Source organism: Dictyostelium discoideum, assembly GCF_000004695.1.
Source record: "Dictyostelium discoideum AX4 chromosome 4 chromosome, whole genome shotgun sequence".
Lineage (NCBI taxonomy): Eukaryota > Evosea > Eumycetozoa > Dictyosteliales > Dictyosteliaceae > Dictyostelium > Dictyostelium discoideum.
In genome coordinates, this window is record NC_007090.3 from 2,727,613 (window position 1) to 2,743,364 (window position 15,752).

Consider the following 15,752-nt stretch of genomic DNA (forward strand, 5'->3'; position numbering starts at 1 on the left):
AAAATGAATATAACCACAGAGGAAATCGATTGGTTTCAAACCCATCTTCAACCATTCAAAGAAATAAAAAATTTGATACAAATAATAATTATAATTTTAATAATAATAATTACAATTATAATAGCAATTTCAATAATAATAATAACAATAACAATATTAATAATAATAATAATAATACCAATAATAGTAACATTAATATTATTAGTAATAATAATAATAATATCAATAATAATAATAATATTATTAATAATAATAATAATAATAATAATAATAATAATATTAATAATAGTGCATATAGTAATTTTAATAATAGTAATGGTTATAATTATACAAATTAAATATTTTTTTTATTTATTTTTAATTTTTTTTTTTTTTTTAAATAAAGAGAAAACTGTTAAATAGGTGTATTAATAATTATAATAATAAAATGATAATAATATCTTATTATTTTATTATTTAACAATTTTTTTTTCTGAAAATACATTTTTTTTTTTTTTTTTAAAGGAATGTGTTTATAAAAATGTTTTTTTTTTTTTTTATTATTAATGTTTATTTGGATTTTTTTTATATACTGTACCAAATATACCTTTAATTTGATCAGAACTAACAGGCATGGTTTGATTATAACAATCACTTGTAATATCTTGAAAATGTTCATACTTTTCAATGAAAACTTCTTCCAATCTTTCCCAAATAACAAGTATCAATTGTGAATCTTTTGTAATATTCTTTTGAACATTTCCTAATGCTTTCAATAAACCTTTTTCAATCTTTTTTTTTTTTTTTTTTTTTTTTTTTTTTTTTTTTTTCAAAAACATGAAATAAAAATAAAATAAAAGAAAATTAGAAAATAATAATTAATAATTATTCAAAATTAATATAATACAAACATTTTCAGTTTTAAACTTTTCAACAATTTTTTTAAATTGTTGTTTTGAATGAGATTGTTGGAATTGAATATCAGAAGGTGGTAAAGTTAATAATAGTTCATCCATTTTTGTGTAGTATTCAATTAATGGTTTGAATTTGAGATCAATTAAAAAGTTTACATAGATTTCCAAATTTTCTTTAAAAATTGATTGAGAGGTATCTTTATGTTGAGTTAGACAATTGATATTAAGTTCTTGTAATTTCAAATAAAAGAAATAATGATTCTCAAGTTTTGAAATGAATTTGTATTTTTTATCCTCTGGTAATTTCTCTACCAAACCATCCAACCAATTAAATAGCTCTAATATGATCTTCTTATAGGATGATTCAATTAAAAGAGTGCTTGAACCAGTGTCTGATTCAGATTTATACTTTTGTAATTCTTTAACAAAGATATGAAAATTTCTAAAATGTGGTAAAACACCACATCTCTTTAAAGAGGTTTGAGTTGACTTAATTGCATCAACTTGAACTTCTAAAAATTTGTTGAATAAAGTTTTTATACTTTTTTGTACCTCTGCCAAAATCTTTACAAAATATGAAGAATGATGAGAATCTTTACGTGAATGAGCGTCAATATATAACTCTGTTTCAAGTAACATTGTTAAAAGATAGAATGGATTAACTTGATCAGCTTTTTCAACCATATTTATTAATTCTGGTACAACTCCATTAAACATTGCACTTAATATTAAATCCAATGGTGCATCTGGTGATTCTTTAGGTGGTGGTGGTGGTGGTGGTGGTGGTGATGATTCTTCTGTTGATGATAATGAGCCATTGACTGCATTATTTGGAGATTTTGGACTATTTGAATCAATTGGTTTATCATTATCCAATGAAGGTGATGATGATGAATCTGGATCTTTTTTTTTTTTATCTTTTTTATCTTTTTTATCTTTTTTATCTTTTTTATCTTTTTTACTTGATTTTTTATCTTTTCTATCCTTACCATCTTTATTACTACCACTACCACCACCACTACTATTTGAATGATGATTACGTTGACCAGCTAGTCTTGGTGGGTCTTGATATAAAAAGAAATCCATTACAAAATTTTGTTTTGTCATTATATAAATTTCTAAACAAGATAATGCATATTTAAATAATCTATTGATTTTACGTTTTTTAATACCATCTTTGCCACTACTACTACTACTACTACTACTACTATTTTTAGATGGTGTACTTGTTGATGTATTGTTATTTAAACTATCAATTGATTTCTTTGATGAAGATGAAGAAGAAAAGAAATCATTTTGATCCTTTGATTCTTTTTCTAATGACTGTTGAATAGTTGAAAAGAAAAGTTTAATATCACTTTCATAAATTCGACGAAATGCTTTAATATAAGAAACAATCAATGGGATTAACTTTTCATGATCCATCTCTTTCAACCAATTAACCAATGGTTTAAATTTTCTTAAAAGGTCATAGTATTCCAAGTAATCTGGAAACTTTTCTTCACCGGGTGTTTGAGATGTTGTTGTGATGACATGTTTACCAATTTCCTTATCAGTGGTTTTAAATATATTTTCAACCAATGCTGCGACCTTTCTTGCAAATGAGATTTTATAAGTTTCAAATACCTTTCTTTGATCTTTAACAGCCATCATATTATCCATACCACTCTTTAATTTGGTTGTTAATGCACGTTTTAAATCTTCAGCTGCTTCAATTGCCATCTTTAATCCCTTGGTATCGTTAAATTGTGGTGCTGTTAGTGTGGAAATTGTGTTGTCTGATAAAGTCATTAACCCAATTAAATTATTCAATTCAGAGTATAATAACTTTTGATTTCTTGATACAATCTCCATCTTATTATTCTTTCCTTCAATATGTTCAATATATTTCTTCATATCTTGTAATTGTTTATTATAATACTCAATCCATGCCGTCACACCTGTTAAATGTGTACCATCTTTATCACCTAATTGACTTATAACTTCATTAACTCCAACACCTGAATCTAAAACACCAACAATCATTTCCTTTAAAAAAAAAAAAAAAAAAAAAAAAAATTATTAATTATTAATTATTATAAAATAAAAATTTATTTTATTATATAATTTAACATACAGTTTCTAAAGTTGATAACGTTTTACCTAAACGTTCAGTTAAAATATCAACATCTTTTTCAAATGAGAGATAATTATTAATAACATTTTCTAAATCTTCATCACCATCATTATTTCCCAAACTAGTTGCACTACTACTTAGAGTATTGTTTGATGGACCATTGCTTACATTATCATTCGATTGTGATAGAAATGATGGGTACTCAAGTATTGGGATATTACTATGATGGTGATTTTCACTATCACTCTCTGAATGTGTGGTTTCTGATGGATCGTATTCACTCTCACTATATTGACTATATCTATCACTAAATTGACCGCTATATCTATTATGTTGAATACCCACTCTACTAATACCACCTGAATATCCAAGATGATCCATTATTTATTATTATTATTATTGTTTTAGTTTTGTGTTATATTAATATTAAAATTTATTAAAAACATTAATTAAAAAAAATATAAAATTTATGAATTTGTTTTTTTTTTTTTCTTTTTTTATATTAATTAATTAAAAAAAAAAAAAAAAAAAAAAAAAATTAATTAAAAAAATAAAAACAATCGACTAACAAATTTTAAGTTGAAAGGAATAAATAAAAAAAAAAAAAATTTTTTTGGGTGGATTTTTGTATTTTTTTTTTTTTTGGTTTTATTTTTTTTATTTTTTTTTTTATTTTTTTAATTTAAATTTTTAAAAAAAAAAAAGTAAAAAAGTAAAAAAAACAAAAAAAAAAAAAATTTTAAGAAACAACACTACTATGAACAGAAACCATAGTAGTATCACACTTGGTGGAGGAGACCATAACCACAACAATTATAACAACAATTATAACAACAATAATAACAATAATAATAATAATAATAATAATAATAATAATAATAATAATAATAATAATAATAATAATAATAATAATAATAATAATATTAAAAAGAGTAGTACAGATGTTGATTTATTTTCATTAACTTCAAATTTAAATACATTATCAGATGTATCAAAATTAATGTCAAATTTTTCAAAGAAATCAGCAAATCATGGTAGTAGCTCATTTACTAGAACCAAATCACCTGAAGATATTAAAAAAGAGAATGAAATTATAGATAGTTTAGATGAAGTTTACTTTAAAGAAGATTTTGATCCAGCTTTTATTTTACAAAATATACCAAAAGATGCACCAATTGATACAATTGATGCTTTAACTGTAAAAATAAGTGGTTATCATGAAGCTGTTGATTCAAGATTTAATGATTTAATTAGAAAATCTTATAATGGTTTTGGTAATTATCAAATTAATAATAATAATCAATAATTAATAATAATTACCAAATTAATAATTAATAATAATTATTATTATTATTAACATTTTAATCCTTTTTTCATGTAATTAAGTACAAGGTATGTCACAAGTTTATGAAATTGAAAAAGATTTAACACATTCAGCAAGAATGTGTACATCAGGTAAAGAATATTTAGATGGTATTCAAAAGAATATGACATTATTTGGATTTAGATTATTAGCAAAACATAGGATTAGACAATTATCAAAGTTTATGTATCAAGAATCACATATAATTAAAGAGATATCAGATGCAGCTAAAAAGATTGATATGTTATTGAATATGAATGAATTTTCACAGGCATTAGATCTTTTAAATCAATGGAATCAAGTCATTACAAAATATTCAAAATATACTTGTATCAAAGATATCTCTTCAAGTATTCAAGTCAATGCTGATTCTGTACTTGATAAAATCGATTCATCATTACATAGTGTTTGTCATAATTTCGATCCTAAACAATTTGATATCATTATGAATAGTTATTTCAAGTTAAAGAAATTTCAAAGAATTAAAGATAAAATTCATCAAAATTTCATTTTAAATATTGAAGATCATTCTAAAAAAATTTTAAAAACTCATTTAAATTTAACTTATTCAAAACCTGAAGAATTACTTCAGTATGTAATTTATTATTAAATAGTATATTATAATTTAATATATTAACAATTATTATTATTTTTATTATTATTATTATTATTATTATTATTATTATTATTATTATTATTATTATTATTATTATTATTATTATTATTATTATTATTATTATTATTATTATTATTTAGTATGAAATTTGTGGATATGTGTCAACACTTAAAAGAAGATCAATATATACCATCATTAATGGGTATACTCGAACATTTATCAGATTTAATGTGGTCACATTATATGATGAAACAATGGATTTTAAAAAAGATAAAAAGTTTAGAAGAAATTAATAATTTAAGTAATAATAACAAAACTAATACCAATACCAATACCAATACCAATACCAATAATAAAAATAATAAAGAAGATACTATTGAAACATCAGAAAAATTATTTTGTATGGAAGTATTTAAATTATTTAATGCAAATAAAAGGACAATTTGGAATTCAATTCAAAATCAAGTTAGACATATTTTAAATTCATTAAGTCCAAAATTTAAAATTGAATATTTCATAAAGGTATTAGATTCAATTAATCAATTCATTGATGTTGGTAATGAATTTTCTGGTGAAGAAGCCAATCTTTTAAAAGGTATAATGAAAGAGAAATCTTTGGATTACTTTCAAAACTTTCATAAGGAAACCATTGAAAGACTTAAAACAATGTTAGAGAATGAAGTCTGGCATAAAATACCATTACCAAATAATTTCACTGTTTTAGATGTTAAAGAATTTGGTATTGTTATGAGTAGTTTTAATAATTTACAACAGCAGCAAAATGGTGGTGGTGGTAGTAGAAAATCTTCAGCATCAAAACCACCAATTCCAACAATGAATCTTTCGACATTCTTAACAATAGGCGATCAAAAACAAATTAGTTTTAATATAGAAGATTATGATATTCCATTTTTAAATAATTTCAAAAATGATGGTAATCCATTCTCCCTTGTAAATGGTAGAAGAACTTTATCAGAAGCTGCTGGAAATAATAATTCTCCAACAAATTTAAATACATCACAAGTTGATTTACCAACAACAACAAATAATAATAATAATAGTAATGGTGAAATTGTTACTACAACAACTTCAACAAATTCCACAAGTGGTGGTCCTTTAATTTCATCAACAACTATTAATGTAATTAAACAAATTGGTTATTATTTACAAATGATGAAAATTTTAAAACAATTATCATATCCAATTTTTACTGCAATTTCTCAATTATTAGAATTTTATGTTTATTCAGTTTTCACTTTCTTTGGTGAGAATCATTCTTTATTTGATTCAAGTAATGGTAAGTAAAAATAAAAAAAAAAAAAAAAAAAAAAAAAAAAAAAAAAAAAGAAAATATATTTATATAAAATTATTATTATTATTTACTTATATATAAATATTTTTTTAAATTTAAAATAAAGTTAATCCAATGTTAAAAAAAACAATGCAAAGATTAAAACATAAATTTTCACCACCTGTTCAAGAGAAATCATCATTATTATCAGCATCAACATTTCAATCTAAAATGTCATCACCCCATATGTCACAAAATAAATCACAATCACCATCATCATCATTAAATCAATCAAAAGAAAATATATTTTTACCAAACCTTTCAATTTCATCAAACAATAGTCCATCAATAACACCAAATCATAATAATCATAATAGTAATAGTAATAGTAATAATAATAATAGTAATAGTAATAATAATAGTAATAATCAAAACAGTAACAATATAAATAGCAATTTAACCAATTCATCAAACAGTGTATCAAATAATCATTCAAATAATAGTAGTAATAATAATAATCAAAATGGTAATCAAAATACATATAATGGAGAAGATGAAATTTTAATTCATTGGTCACTACCTAAATTAAGTGAATTAGTTGATCTTGGTCAATCAAAAAATTTATATGGTTTAGAGAATAAAATCATTGGTTTGGAATCAATGATGTTTTTAGTAGATTGTATAATGGAAGCTCAACCTTTAGTTTTAGATTTAATTCCAAATGAAAAAATAATGCAAATTAGTAATTTCTATGTTGAAACTGTTAGTGTTGTTGCTTCACTTAGAAATTTATGTTATAAAAATATAACTTCTCAATTTTTAAATGTAATTATTTTTTACTTTTATTATTATTATTATTGTTTATTATTAAAAGTTTAAAATTTATTAATTTAATTTTTTTTTTTTATTTTTATTTATTTATTTTTTTTTTTTTTCAATAAAAAGTTGGAAAATATACCAAATTTAATATCATCAATTAAATGGGAATTAAAAGAAGCACCAACAACAGAATCAAATTCATATACAATACCAATTATTATTGAATTTCATAGATTTACAGGTTTATTAGATGAAATATCTTCAAAGAGTAGTTTAATTACACCAAAGATTAAAAATTTATTATGGGAAAATACTATTACCTTGGCAATGGAAACATTAATTGATTCATATTCAAGAATTAAAAAGTGTAACTATTTTGGTAGAAATTTAATGATGATGGATGTAAAAAAACTTCAAAATAATCTCGAACAATTAACAACAATTAGACCAATACCACATATTAAACATGTTGAAAATTATATTACCGCTTTCTATCTACCTGAATCTGATCTCTATAATTTGGCCCGTGATTCTGAATATACTATTAAACAAGTGATTAGTATTGTAAATGTTTCAAATCATTTGAAAAAGAATGAAAAACAAAAATTAATTTCAGATCTTGAAGAATTAGAAAAACAAAGAAAAGAAAAATAAAATATAAAAAAAAACTAAAAATAAAAATAAATTTATAAAAATTAGGATCAACTCCTTTTTTTTATTTTTCTATCTATATATATATATATTTAAAAACCCAAATTATAATTTTATTTTTTATTTTTTTATTTTTTTATAATTTTTATGACAATGATAATCTATTTAAAAGTGTTAAAACTTCAGAAGAACTTTCAACAACACCTCTTGCTTTTGTTGATTCTTCAAGATCACCACAAACACGAATTGTAAATGATGGTACATTATAAAGTGCTTTAAACATATCTTCATCAGTTTTATCATCACCAATACAAAGTATGAAATCTGCATCAATCTTTTGAAGGATCATTTTTACTATTTCACCTTTATTGATACCTATTGGTTTAACTTCAATTGCTTTCTTTCCTGATAAAATATCCAATGGGTATTTATTTGCGACTGAACGAAGTTGTGCAATCAATTCTTTAGCTTGGAATTGACCAAAGTCTGGATCAGCATTTCTATAATGCCATGTGATATTGACTTGTTTAGTTTCTGTCATTGAACCTGGTGTTCTATCTTCAAAATCTTGCATTATTGATAAAACTGTGTCTTTCCATTGAACTTCTGCATTTGGACTTTCAGTCCATGGTTGATTTTCACCAGGTTGTCTTGTGAAAACGCCATGTTCACAAGACATACCAATTGGTAAATGACCTAACCACTTCTCCAATGACGAACGATCTCTTCCACTGATTACGTAAACTTCATTTCTTCTATCTTCTGTTAGTTTACTTAAAACATCAATTAATTGCTTTGATGGCATTGCTTGACTTGGAAGACGAACCAATGGTGTTAAAGTACCATCATAATCCAAAAAGAAAACTCTAACCTTTGCTTTTTTATAGGAATCTTCAATCTCTTGGAAATTGGCCCTTGGTACACTTGTTTCCATAATCTCTTTTTGTGTTGCTTCATTTAAATCACATAAGAATCTTTTACCCCAAAAACTTGATGTGTTTGCCAAAACATAATTATAATTGATTTGATGTTTTAATTTTCTATCATGCATACTCATATTCAATGCTTCAATGATAGCTTCCATTATTTCTTTCTTTGAGAATGGATTAACGATTATTGAACCACCTAAACATCTTGCTGCACCTGCAAATTCACTTAATATCAATACACCAAAGTTATCCTTTTGACATACAACATATTCATGTGAAGTTAAATTCATACCATCTCTAATTGGTGTTATTAATGCAATATCTGCCAATTTATATAATGCTGATAATTCTTCATATGATATTTTCTTATTAATATATTCAATTGGATTAAAACTTAATTTACCAAATTTACCATTAATTCTACCAACCATTCTATAATAATTTTAAAAAAAAAAAAAAAAAAAAAAAAAAAAAAATTAATATTAGTAATTAAAATATGAAAAAAAAAATAAATAAATAAATAAATAAATACTCATTAACAGTTTTATGTAAAATCTTTTGTTCATCAGTTTCATCACCTTCTTCAACAGTTGGTTCATAAATTTGAATAAAAACTAATTTACCAATATATTCTGGATGATCATTTAATAATTGTTCAAAGACTTCAAGTTTTCTTGGTACACCTTCAATTTGATCTAATCTATCACGAGCTACAACAACCTTTTTACCTTTGAAAATTTTACGTAAACTTTCAACTCTTGATGAAACTTCAGGTAAATTTAAATTCTTTGCAAAATCATTATAATCAACACCGATTGGATAAACTTGAAGTTTAGTGAAATGAGTTGAACCATCTTCAAATATCTCTAAACCTTTTGGATGAACTTCAAGATCTAATAAACGAGCACAAGAACTTTTGAAATGACGTACATATTCAAATGATTGAAAACCAATTAAATTTGATGAAAGGATACCTTTTAATAATTCTTTTCTATTTGGAAGTATACGAAATAGTTCATAGGAAGGAAATGGTGCATGGAAAAAGAAACCAATCGATGCCTCTGGTGGTAGCAATTGTCTTAACATTTGTGGTACCAACATAAGATGATAATCATGAATCCAAATGATATCGGATGGTCTCCATACGGATGCGATCTTTTCGGCAAACATTTGATTTACTCCAACGTATTCTTCCCACCATTCAGATTGCATACGAATAAAGTTCATTTGATAATGTAATAATAACCATAATCCATTTTTACAATAACCTTTGTAATAGTTTTCAAACTGTCTTGGATTTAGAAAAACATGTTCAAAATGTGGTGAAAATTCTTTAATGGCCTGATTTAACATTGGCTCTTCATCTTCATTAACCTCACAATGTGACCAACCAATCCATAGCCAATCTTCAATTTCATCTTTTGCCTTTAAAGTTTCTAAAGCAGATTGAGTTGGAAATGGATGACCATTGATTTGAATTTGAATTTTACTTTCTCTATCTCTTGATGGTTCTGACATACCAAAACTACTTGTTATTGATTCTCTACTTGCACTTAATGGCGATCCAAATAATGGGGTTTCATTAAATTTTGTAACTGTAATTGGTAATGTATTACTTGCAACAATAATTTTACCTAATTTTTCATTAATAATATTATTTAAACTTGTTGACCTTTGAATTATGGTCATTTTTTTTTTTTTTTTTTTTTTTTTTTATTTTTTTTTAATAATTATTTGTTTGTTGTAATATGTGTGTAATGATAAAAATTAAAAGTATTTTTTTTTTTTTTTTTTTTTAAAAACTGATTTTTTTTTTTTTTTTTTTATTTTTTTTATTTGGTTAAAAAAAATTAAAATTTTGAAATGCAAATATTACAACAATGTAATAATTGGGGATTAATATTAAAATTTTTTTTTTTAAAAAAAAAAAAAAAAAAAAAAAAAAAGGTGTGTTAAAAAATTTAGTTATTAAATTTAATTAATTTTTAAATTTATTTTCATTTTTTTTTTTTTAATTTTATTTTATTTTCATTTTATTTTTAATGGTTTTTTTTTTTTTTTTTTCATATTTGGAAGATCAATCAAAACTAAATTCGAATTTCTCAAATTTCAAATAATTTATTTTTTTATTTTTTTATTTTGAAAATCAAATTAAATGAATAATTAAATAAATAATTAAATAATTAAAAAATTAATTAAATAATTAAATAAATAAAGTTTTTTTTTTTTTTTTTTTAAGGTTTTGTTTTTTGATTAAATCAATTAAATAAATAATCTTCTCCTTTTTTTCATTATAATTATTTTATTTATTTATTTTTTTTTTTTATTTTTTTTTTTTAATAATAATTTTTTTTTTTTTTTTTTTTTTTAAAAAAATATTTAATAAAAATCTTGATCTAAAGCCAATTGAGAGAATAATTTTTTAGTTTGTTCTTGAGATTTTTTAAAATCTTTCCATTGATTTAAGAGAGCGATTTCATCATCAACAATATTTGATAAAGGAGTATTTGCTAAGGATTGATGATTCTTTGGAGCTTGATAATCTTGAGTGATATTTGTGATAGAGAATAACGATTTTTCATCAGGAGCCAATAGTCTAGCAATGAATTGATCAGAGGTTGGTCTTGGTAATTTATTAATCCATTGGTCAATGATTGATTCAAAGGAAGCCAAAAGACTTGAACTTGAAGATCTAAATTCGAATCTAGCATGGTAAACCTTATACTTTGGTAAACTTTGACCATTTGGAGAGGTATAATAGATACTGTAATCCTCTGGGAATGATAAGCATTTCTCCATACCAGAGATTGTGAAACAAAATTGTTCATTGAACCAAGTTGAAGAAGAGAATGCAAAATGGAAATTTGAATTACCAAATTCACTATTTAAAACATTATGCAATGGTAAAGCACTTAGGCAATCAAAGATTGAAGCAACAGAAACGAAACCTTCAAATACAACATCAATTGAAAACACAGCTTCAAATCTTGGCCATTGTTGAATGAATTGATGTTTATTATATTTAAATGGAATTAAAAATTGATTCCAATCAAAAATATAATCTGAACATCTAATTTCAATAGGTGAGAATTGAATAATATTTGCACTTGGGTTATTAGTTGTAATTGATAATGATTGAATAATTTGATTATTAATAATTGGTTGATTTATACCTGATCCAACTATACTATTTAAATTTGTATGTGAATTTGGATTTGGATTTGGATTTGTTGATGATGATGATGATGTAGTATTATTATTTGAATTTGTAGTTGATGATGGTGTTGTTGTTGAGGTTATTTGATTAGCATTTGATGATGATGATGATGATGACGATATAATATTTTGATTAATAACATTTGATAATGGTGAAGAAGTTGTTGGTGAAGAACTTTGAGCGTTTGATAAAAGTGAAGAAGATATAAAACTAGCAGTACCAGGTGAACCAACTGCACTAGTTGAAATCGAATGACTATTTGCACTACTATTTAAACTACCACTATTATTTGAATTTAAACTATATGATGATAAACCAGAATTAACACTTGAAATTGGTTGTGGTTGGTATTGTTGTTGTTGTGATTGTTGTGATTGTTGTTGTGATGATGATTGTTGTTGTTGTTGTTGTTGTTGAATTGATTGAACTAATAATTGATCAGAAGATTGTTGATAATTATTAATTTTAGTATGAATATTATTTAAATTAATATTATTTTCAGATTCACAAAGACCACTTGGTTGATTAAAAGTTAATTTAAAAGTAACTAAATTATAATCTAAACTTGAAACATTTAGAGGTACTTCGAAACTATAAGATTTCTCTGGTAAAAGTTTTGGAATATTATGTTTACAATTGGTTTGAGGATAAGGGAAATCCAAATGACCAGATAATCCAATCATTATATTTACATTTTTAATACTAAAATGAATGACATTTGTAACTTGAACATGTAAAGTGATGGTATTTAATGTTGGATGAGTTGTATGACTAACTTCAATCCAAACTGGATCACTTGCACCACTAATTAAAGTCACATCTCTTGATGATTTATCACGAATTGATGAACCATAATGCACACCAACCAAACCAGTGATTGCTTTCTTACATTCGTATGCAAAAATATCGGAAATCGAGTGAAGTGAATTCGAGGCCTCCAACTGTTCAATTGGGATACAATATGAGAAATCGATGGTATAATTGGTAAAGCTATTTAAATTTCTAATTGTACTATATTTTCCAAGTGATTGTGCATCCAATGCACTACTGGTACTTGAGAATAACATTCTACGAATGAAACGTGCACGTGAATAAACCGATTTATTATGAGGATAAGTTGCCAATATCTCCTCGAGTGTACGTTGAACCGTTGCTTCAACCGATGGAATATGTAACCCCATTAGATAAAGACACTCCAAAGCACCCAACCAATAGCCACTTAATGAGTGAAGTGATGCAGGTGATACTCTACCAAATTGCGATACACCCATAATCATATCCCTAATGTTACCATTGTATTGAGTGAACTTTGGTTGATTATCCAAGAAAAGGAAACGACGTCTTAATAAACTAATTAATAAACCTGCATCTGATTGTTCATAAACTTTATTTGTTGGTGATCTTAATAAATGTGTACAAATTAAGAATACTGCTTGTAGGCAAATATAATCTGATGGTATCTTATTAATTTGATCTAATAAATCACTACGTAATAATGATATTAATTTTATACCATATTGTGATTCACTACCATTACCACTATTATTGCTGCTGCTGCTGCTTGATAAAGTTACTCTACATAACCAATCAACAAATCTAATACAATATTCAATTGCTGAAATTCTTTCACTTTGCCATGTAATACATTTCAAACAAACCTCTGAAATATTTAATGCAGCTTGATGTAAATAAAATAAATTACCAGATGTTGAGAATTTAACTGAACCACCACTACCACCACCACTATTGCCACTGCTGCTATTGTTATTGTTTGAATTTTTCTCTGATTCAATTTCAATATATTTTGAAAGAATATTATGATGACTTGCAACCATTGATACGATTATTTCTTCACGGAAACTACTAGATTCATCTTGAAAAGCCATTAAAAGACAATCGGTTGTCATTAATGGTGTAAATAATGAACTTTTACCAGAGGATGTAACATGTCTATCAATTATTAATTCAAAGGTACGAATTAAATAACTAACACGTTGATTTGAATCTGTTATGGATTTTATTGATGGGAAAATACGACTAAGTGTACAAAATAATAAATCATCACCCAACATTGGTAAAACACTCATAATCGCCAATAGAATAGGTAGTGGATTTAATGATACACCTTCTCTACGTAACAGACCAATGAATGCAGTTAACACTGGATTAATCCAATTTTCATTATGTTGATTTTGTTGAGTTAATAATAGATCCAATATTGCTTTACCAACTGCAAATACCAATGAATCATTTGATGAATCTAATTGTGATAAAAAGTATTCAACCAATATTGATACAATATTTTGTGGTGATGAAATTTGTTTAGTTTTATTTGATGATGCTGTATTTGCTATTATTGATGTTGGTGATGTTGGTGATGTTATTGGTGAATTACCTGTTGTCGTAGTTGTTGTAGTTGTACCTGTAATTGATGATAAATTCATTGATGATATACCATTTATTAAATTATTTTGATTATTATTATTATTATTATTATTATTATTATTATTATTATTATTATTATTATTATTATTATTATTATTATTATTATTATTATTATTAATTTGTTGATTATTATTATTATTATTATTATTATCAAAACTTGTTGGCCAAAATGGTGTACCACTTGATCTTGAAATTGTATCAACTAAATAAGTTAAAGTATTTACAGTTGAATGACGTTGATTAATATCAATATGTTGAGCACGATTAAGTAATAGATCGAAATGATCAATTAATTTCAAAGAGATCCAATCGGCATAATAAGAGAGTACTTGTCTCTTTTGTACACTATTATCCAATTCATCAGAATGTGAAACTGATCTTGAGATCTCAGAGAATAATGAACTGATTGCACTAAAACTTGATTGGTAAACCATTGGTATTGGTTCCTCTAAAATTCTATCAACTATTAACTCCCAACCTGTCGATACAAATGATTTATATGATTGAAGAATTGATTTTCTATAAAATAATAAACTTGTCAATGTATCCAATGCTGTTTTTCTAACTGATGGATTACCATGTCTAACCAATGGTCCAAAATCTGCATTTCCCATCATTAATAACTCTGTAAATATTGATGAAATGTGTGGTAATGTCTTTAAAATACTAATCACAACTTCATTATCATCGGAATTTAAATCTTTTACTAATAATGGTATTGCTAAACTCCAATCTGATGGTGTACATTTACAACTTTTTAAAATACTATAACATAATATTCTTGTTGTTTTATTATCAGTTTCTGATATTAACTAAAAAAGTAAAAAAATAATATTAATATTAATATTTAATATAATTTGTATTATTAAATTTTAAAAAAAAAAAAAAAAAAAAACTTACTTTAATAATTGAAGTAAAAAATAAAGTTGGATCTCTTCCTTGATTAATCCAAAACTGATTTAATTTTGACAAACCATTAATTTGTTTTAATGAATCACTACTATTTAATTCATCATAAATTTCAATCTCCATTATTATTTAATTTTAATATTACAAATAAAAAAATAAAAAAAAAAAGTATATGTTTTTTTTTTTTTTTTTTTTTTTTTTTTTTTTTTTTTTTTTTTTTCCTTAAGGCTTTTTTTTTTTTTTTTTTTTTTTTTTTAAATTATTTTATTATTAAACAAAAAAAATGAATAAATATTATATTGTTACCCCATTTTTTTTTAAATAAAAGAAAAAAAAAAAAAACTATAATCCAATAAAATTTATTTATTTTTATATGGCGTTTTAAAATAATAAAAAAAATCATAAAAAAAAAAAAAAAAAAATCATAAAAAAAAAAAAAAAAAATCATAAAAAAAAAAATATAAAAAAAAATCATGAAAAAAAAAAAAATTAAAAAAAATTAT

The 15,752-nt window shown here is 23.9% G+C and overlaps 5 protein-coding genes across 5 annotated transcripts in view; 2 read left to right on the forward strand and 3 right to left on the reverse strand.

Annotated features, from left to right (window-relative positions):
* The window catches only part of DDB_G0284971 (hypothetical protein), a gene marked incomplete at both ends in the record, with an annotated part of 1,261 nt that extends 923 nt beyond the window's left edge, over positions 1-338 (forward strand). Inside the window, one exon of the mRNA XM_634873.1 lies at positions 1-338. This exon is cut by the window's left edge and continues 209 nt beyond it. Coding sequence (XP_639965.1) covers positions 1-338 — 338 coding nt within the window.
* A 204-nt stretch (positions 339-542) lies between these two features.
* On the reverse strand, positions 543-3,390 carry exoc1 (exocyst complex subunit 1; the record flags this gene model as incomplete). Its single annotated transcript, XM_634874.1, has 3 exons — positions 543-770; positions 891-2,921; positions 3,010-3,390. The coding sequence occupies 3 exons, from the start codon at positions 3,388-3,390 to the stop codon at positions 543-545; spliced, it is 2,640 nt and encodes an 879-aa protein (XP_639966.1).
* Positions 3,391-3,766: 376 nt separating this feature from the next.
* Positions 3,767-7,752, forward strand: DDB_G0284973 (hypothetical protein; the record flags this gene model as incomplete). Its single annotated transcript, XM_634875.1, has 5 exons — positions 3,767-4,283; positions 4,396-4,963; positions 5,129-6,285; positions 6,407-7,104; positions 7,225-7,752. 5 exons carry the CDS (start codon positions 3,767-3,769, stop codon positions 7,750-7,752), a joined length of 3,468 nt encoding a protein of 1,155 aa, XP_639967.1.
* Positions 7,753-7,894: 142 nt separating this feature from the next.
* Positions 7,895-10,367, reverse strand: tpsB (alpha,alpha-trehalose-phosphate synthase; the record flags this gene model as incomplete). The annotated part of the gene is made up of 2 exons (XM_634876.1): positions 7,895-9,110; positions 9,211-10,367. 2 exons carry the CDS (start codon positions 10,365-10,367, stop codon positions 7,895-7,897), a joined length of 2,373 nt encoding a protein of 790 aa, XP_639968.1.
* A 690-nt stretch (positions 10,368-11,057) lies between these two features.
* Positions 11,058-15,372, reverse strand: DDB_G0284977 (armadillo-like helical domain-containing protein; the record flags this gene model as incomplete). Its single annotated transcript, XM_634877.1, has 2 exons — positions 11,058-15,152; positions 15,241-15,372. The coding sequence occupies 2 exons, from the start codon at positions 15,370-15,372 to the stop codon at positions 11,058-11,060; spliced, it is 4,227 nt and encodes a 1,408-aa protein (XP_639969.1).
* Positions 15,373-15,752: the final 380 nt, after the last annotated feature.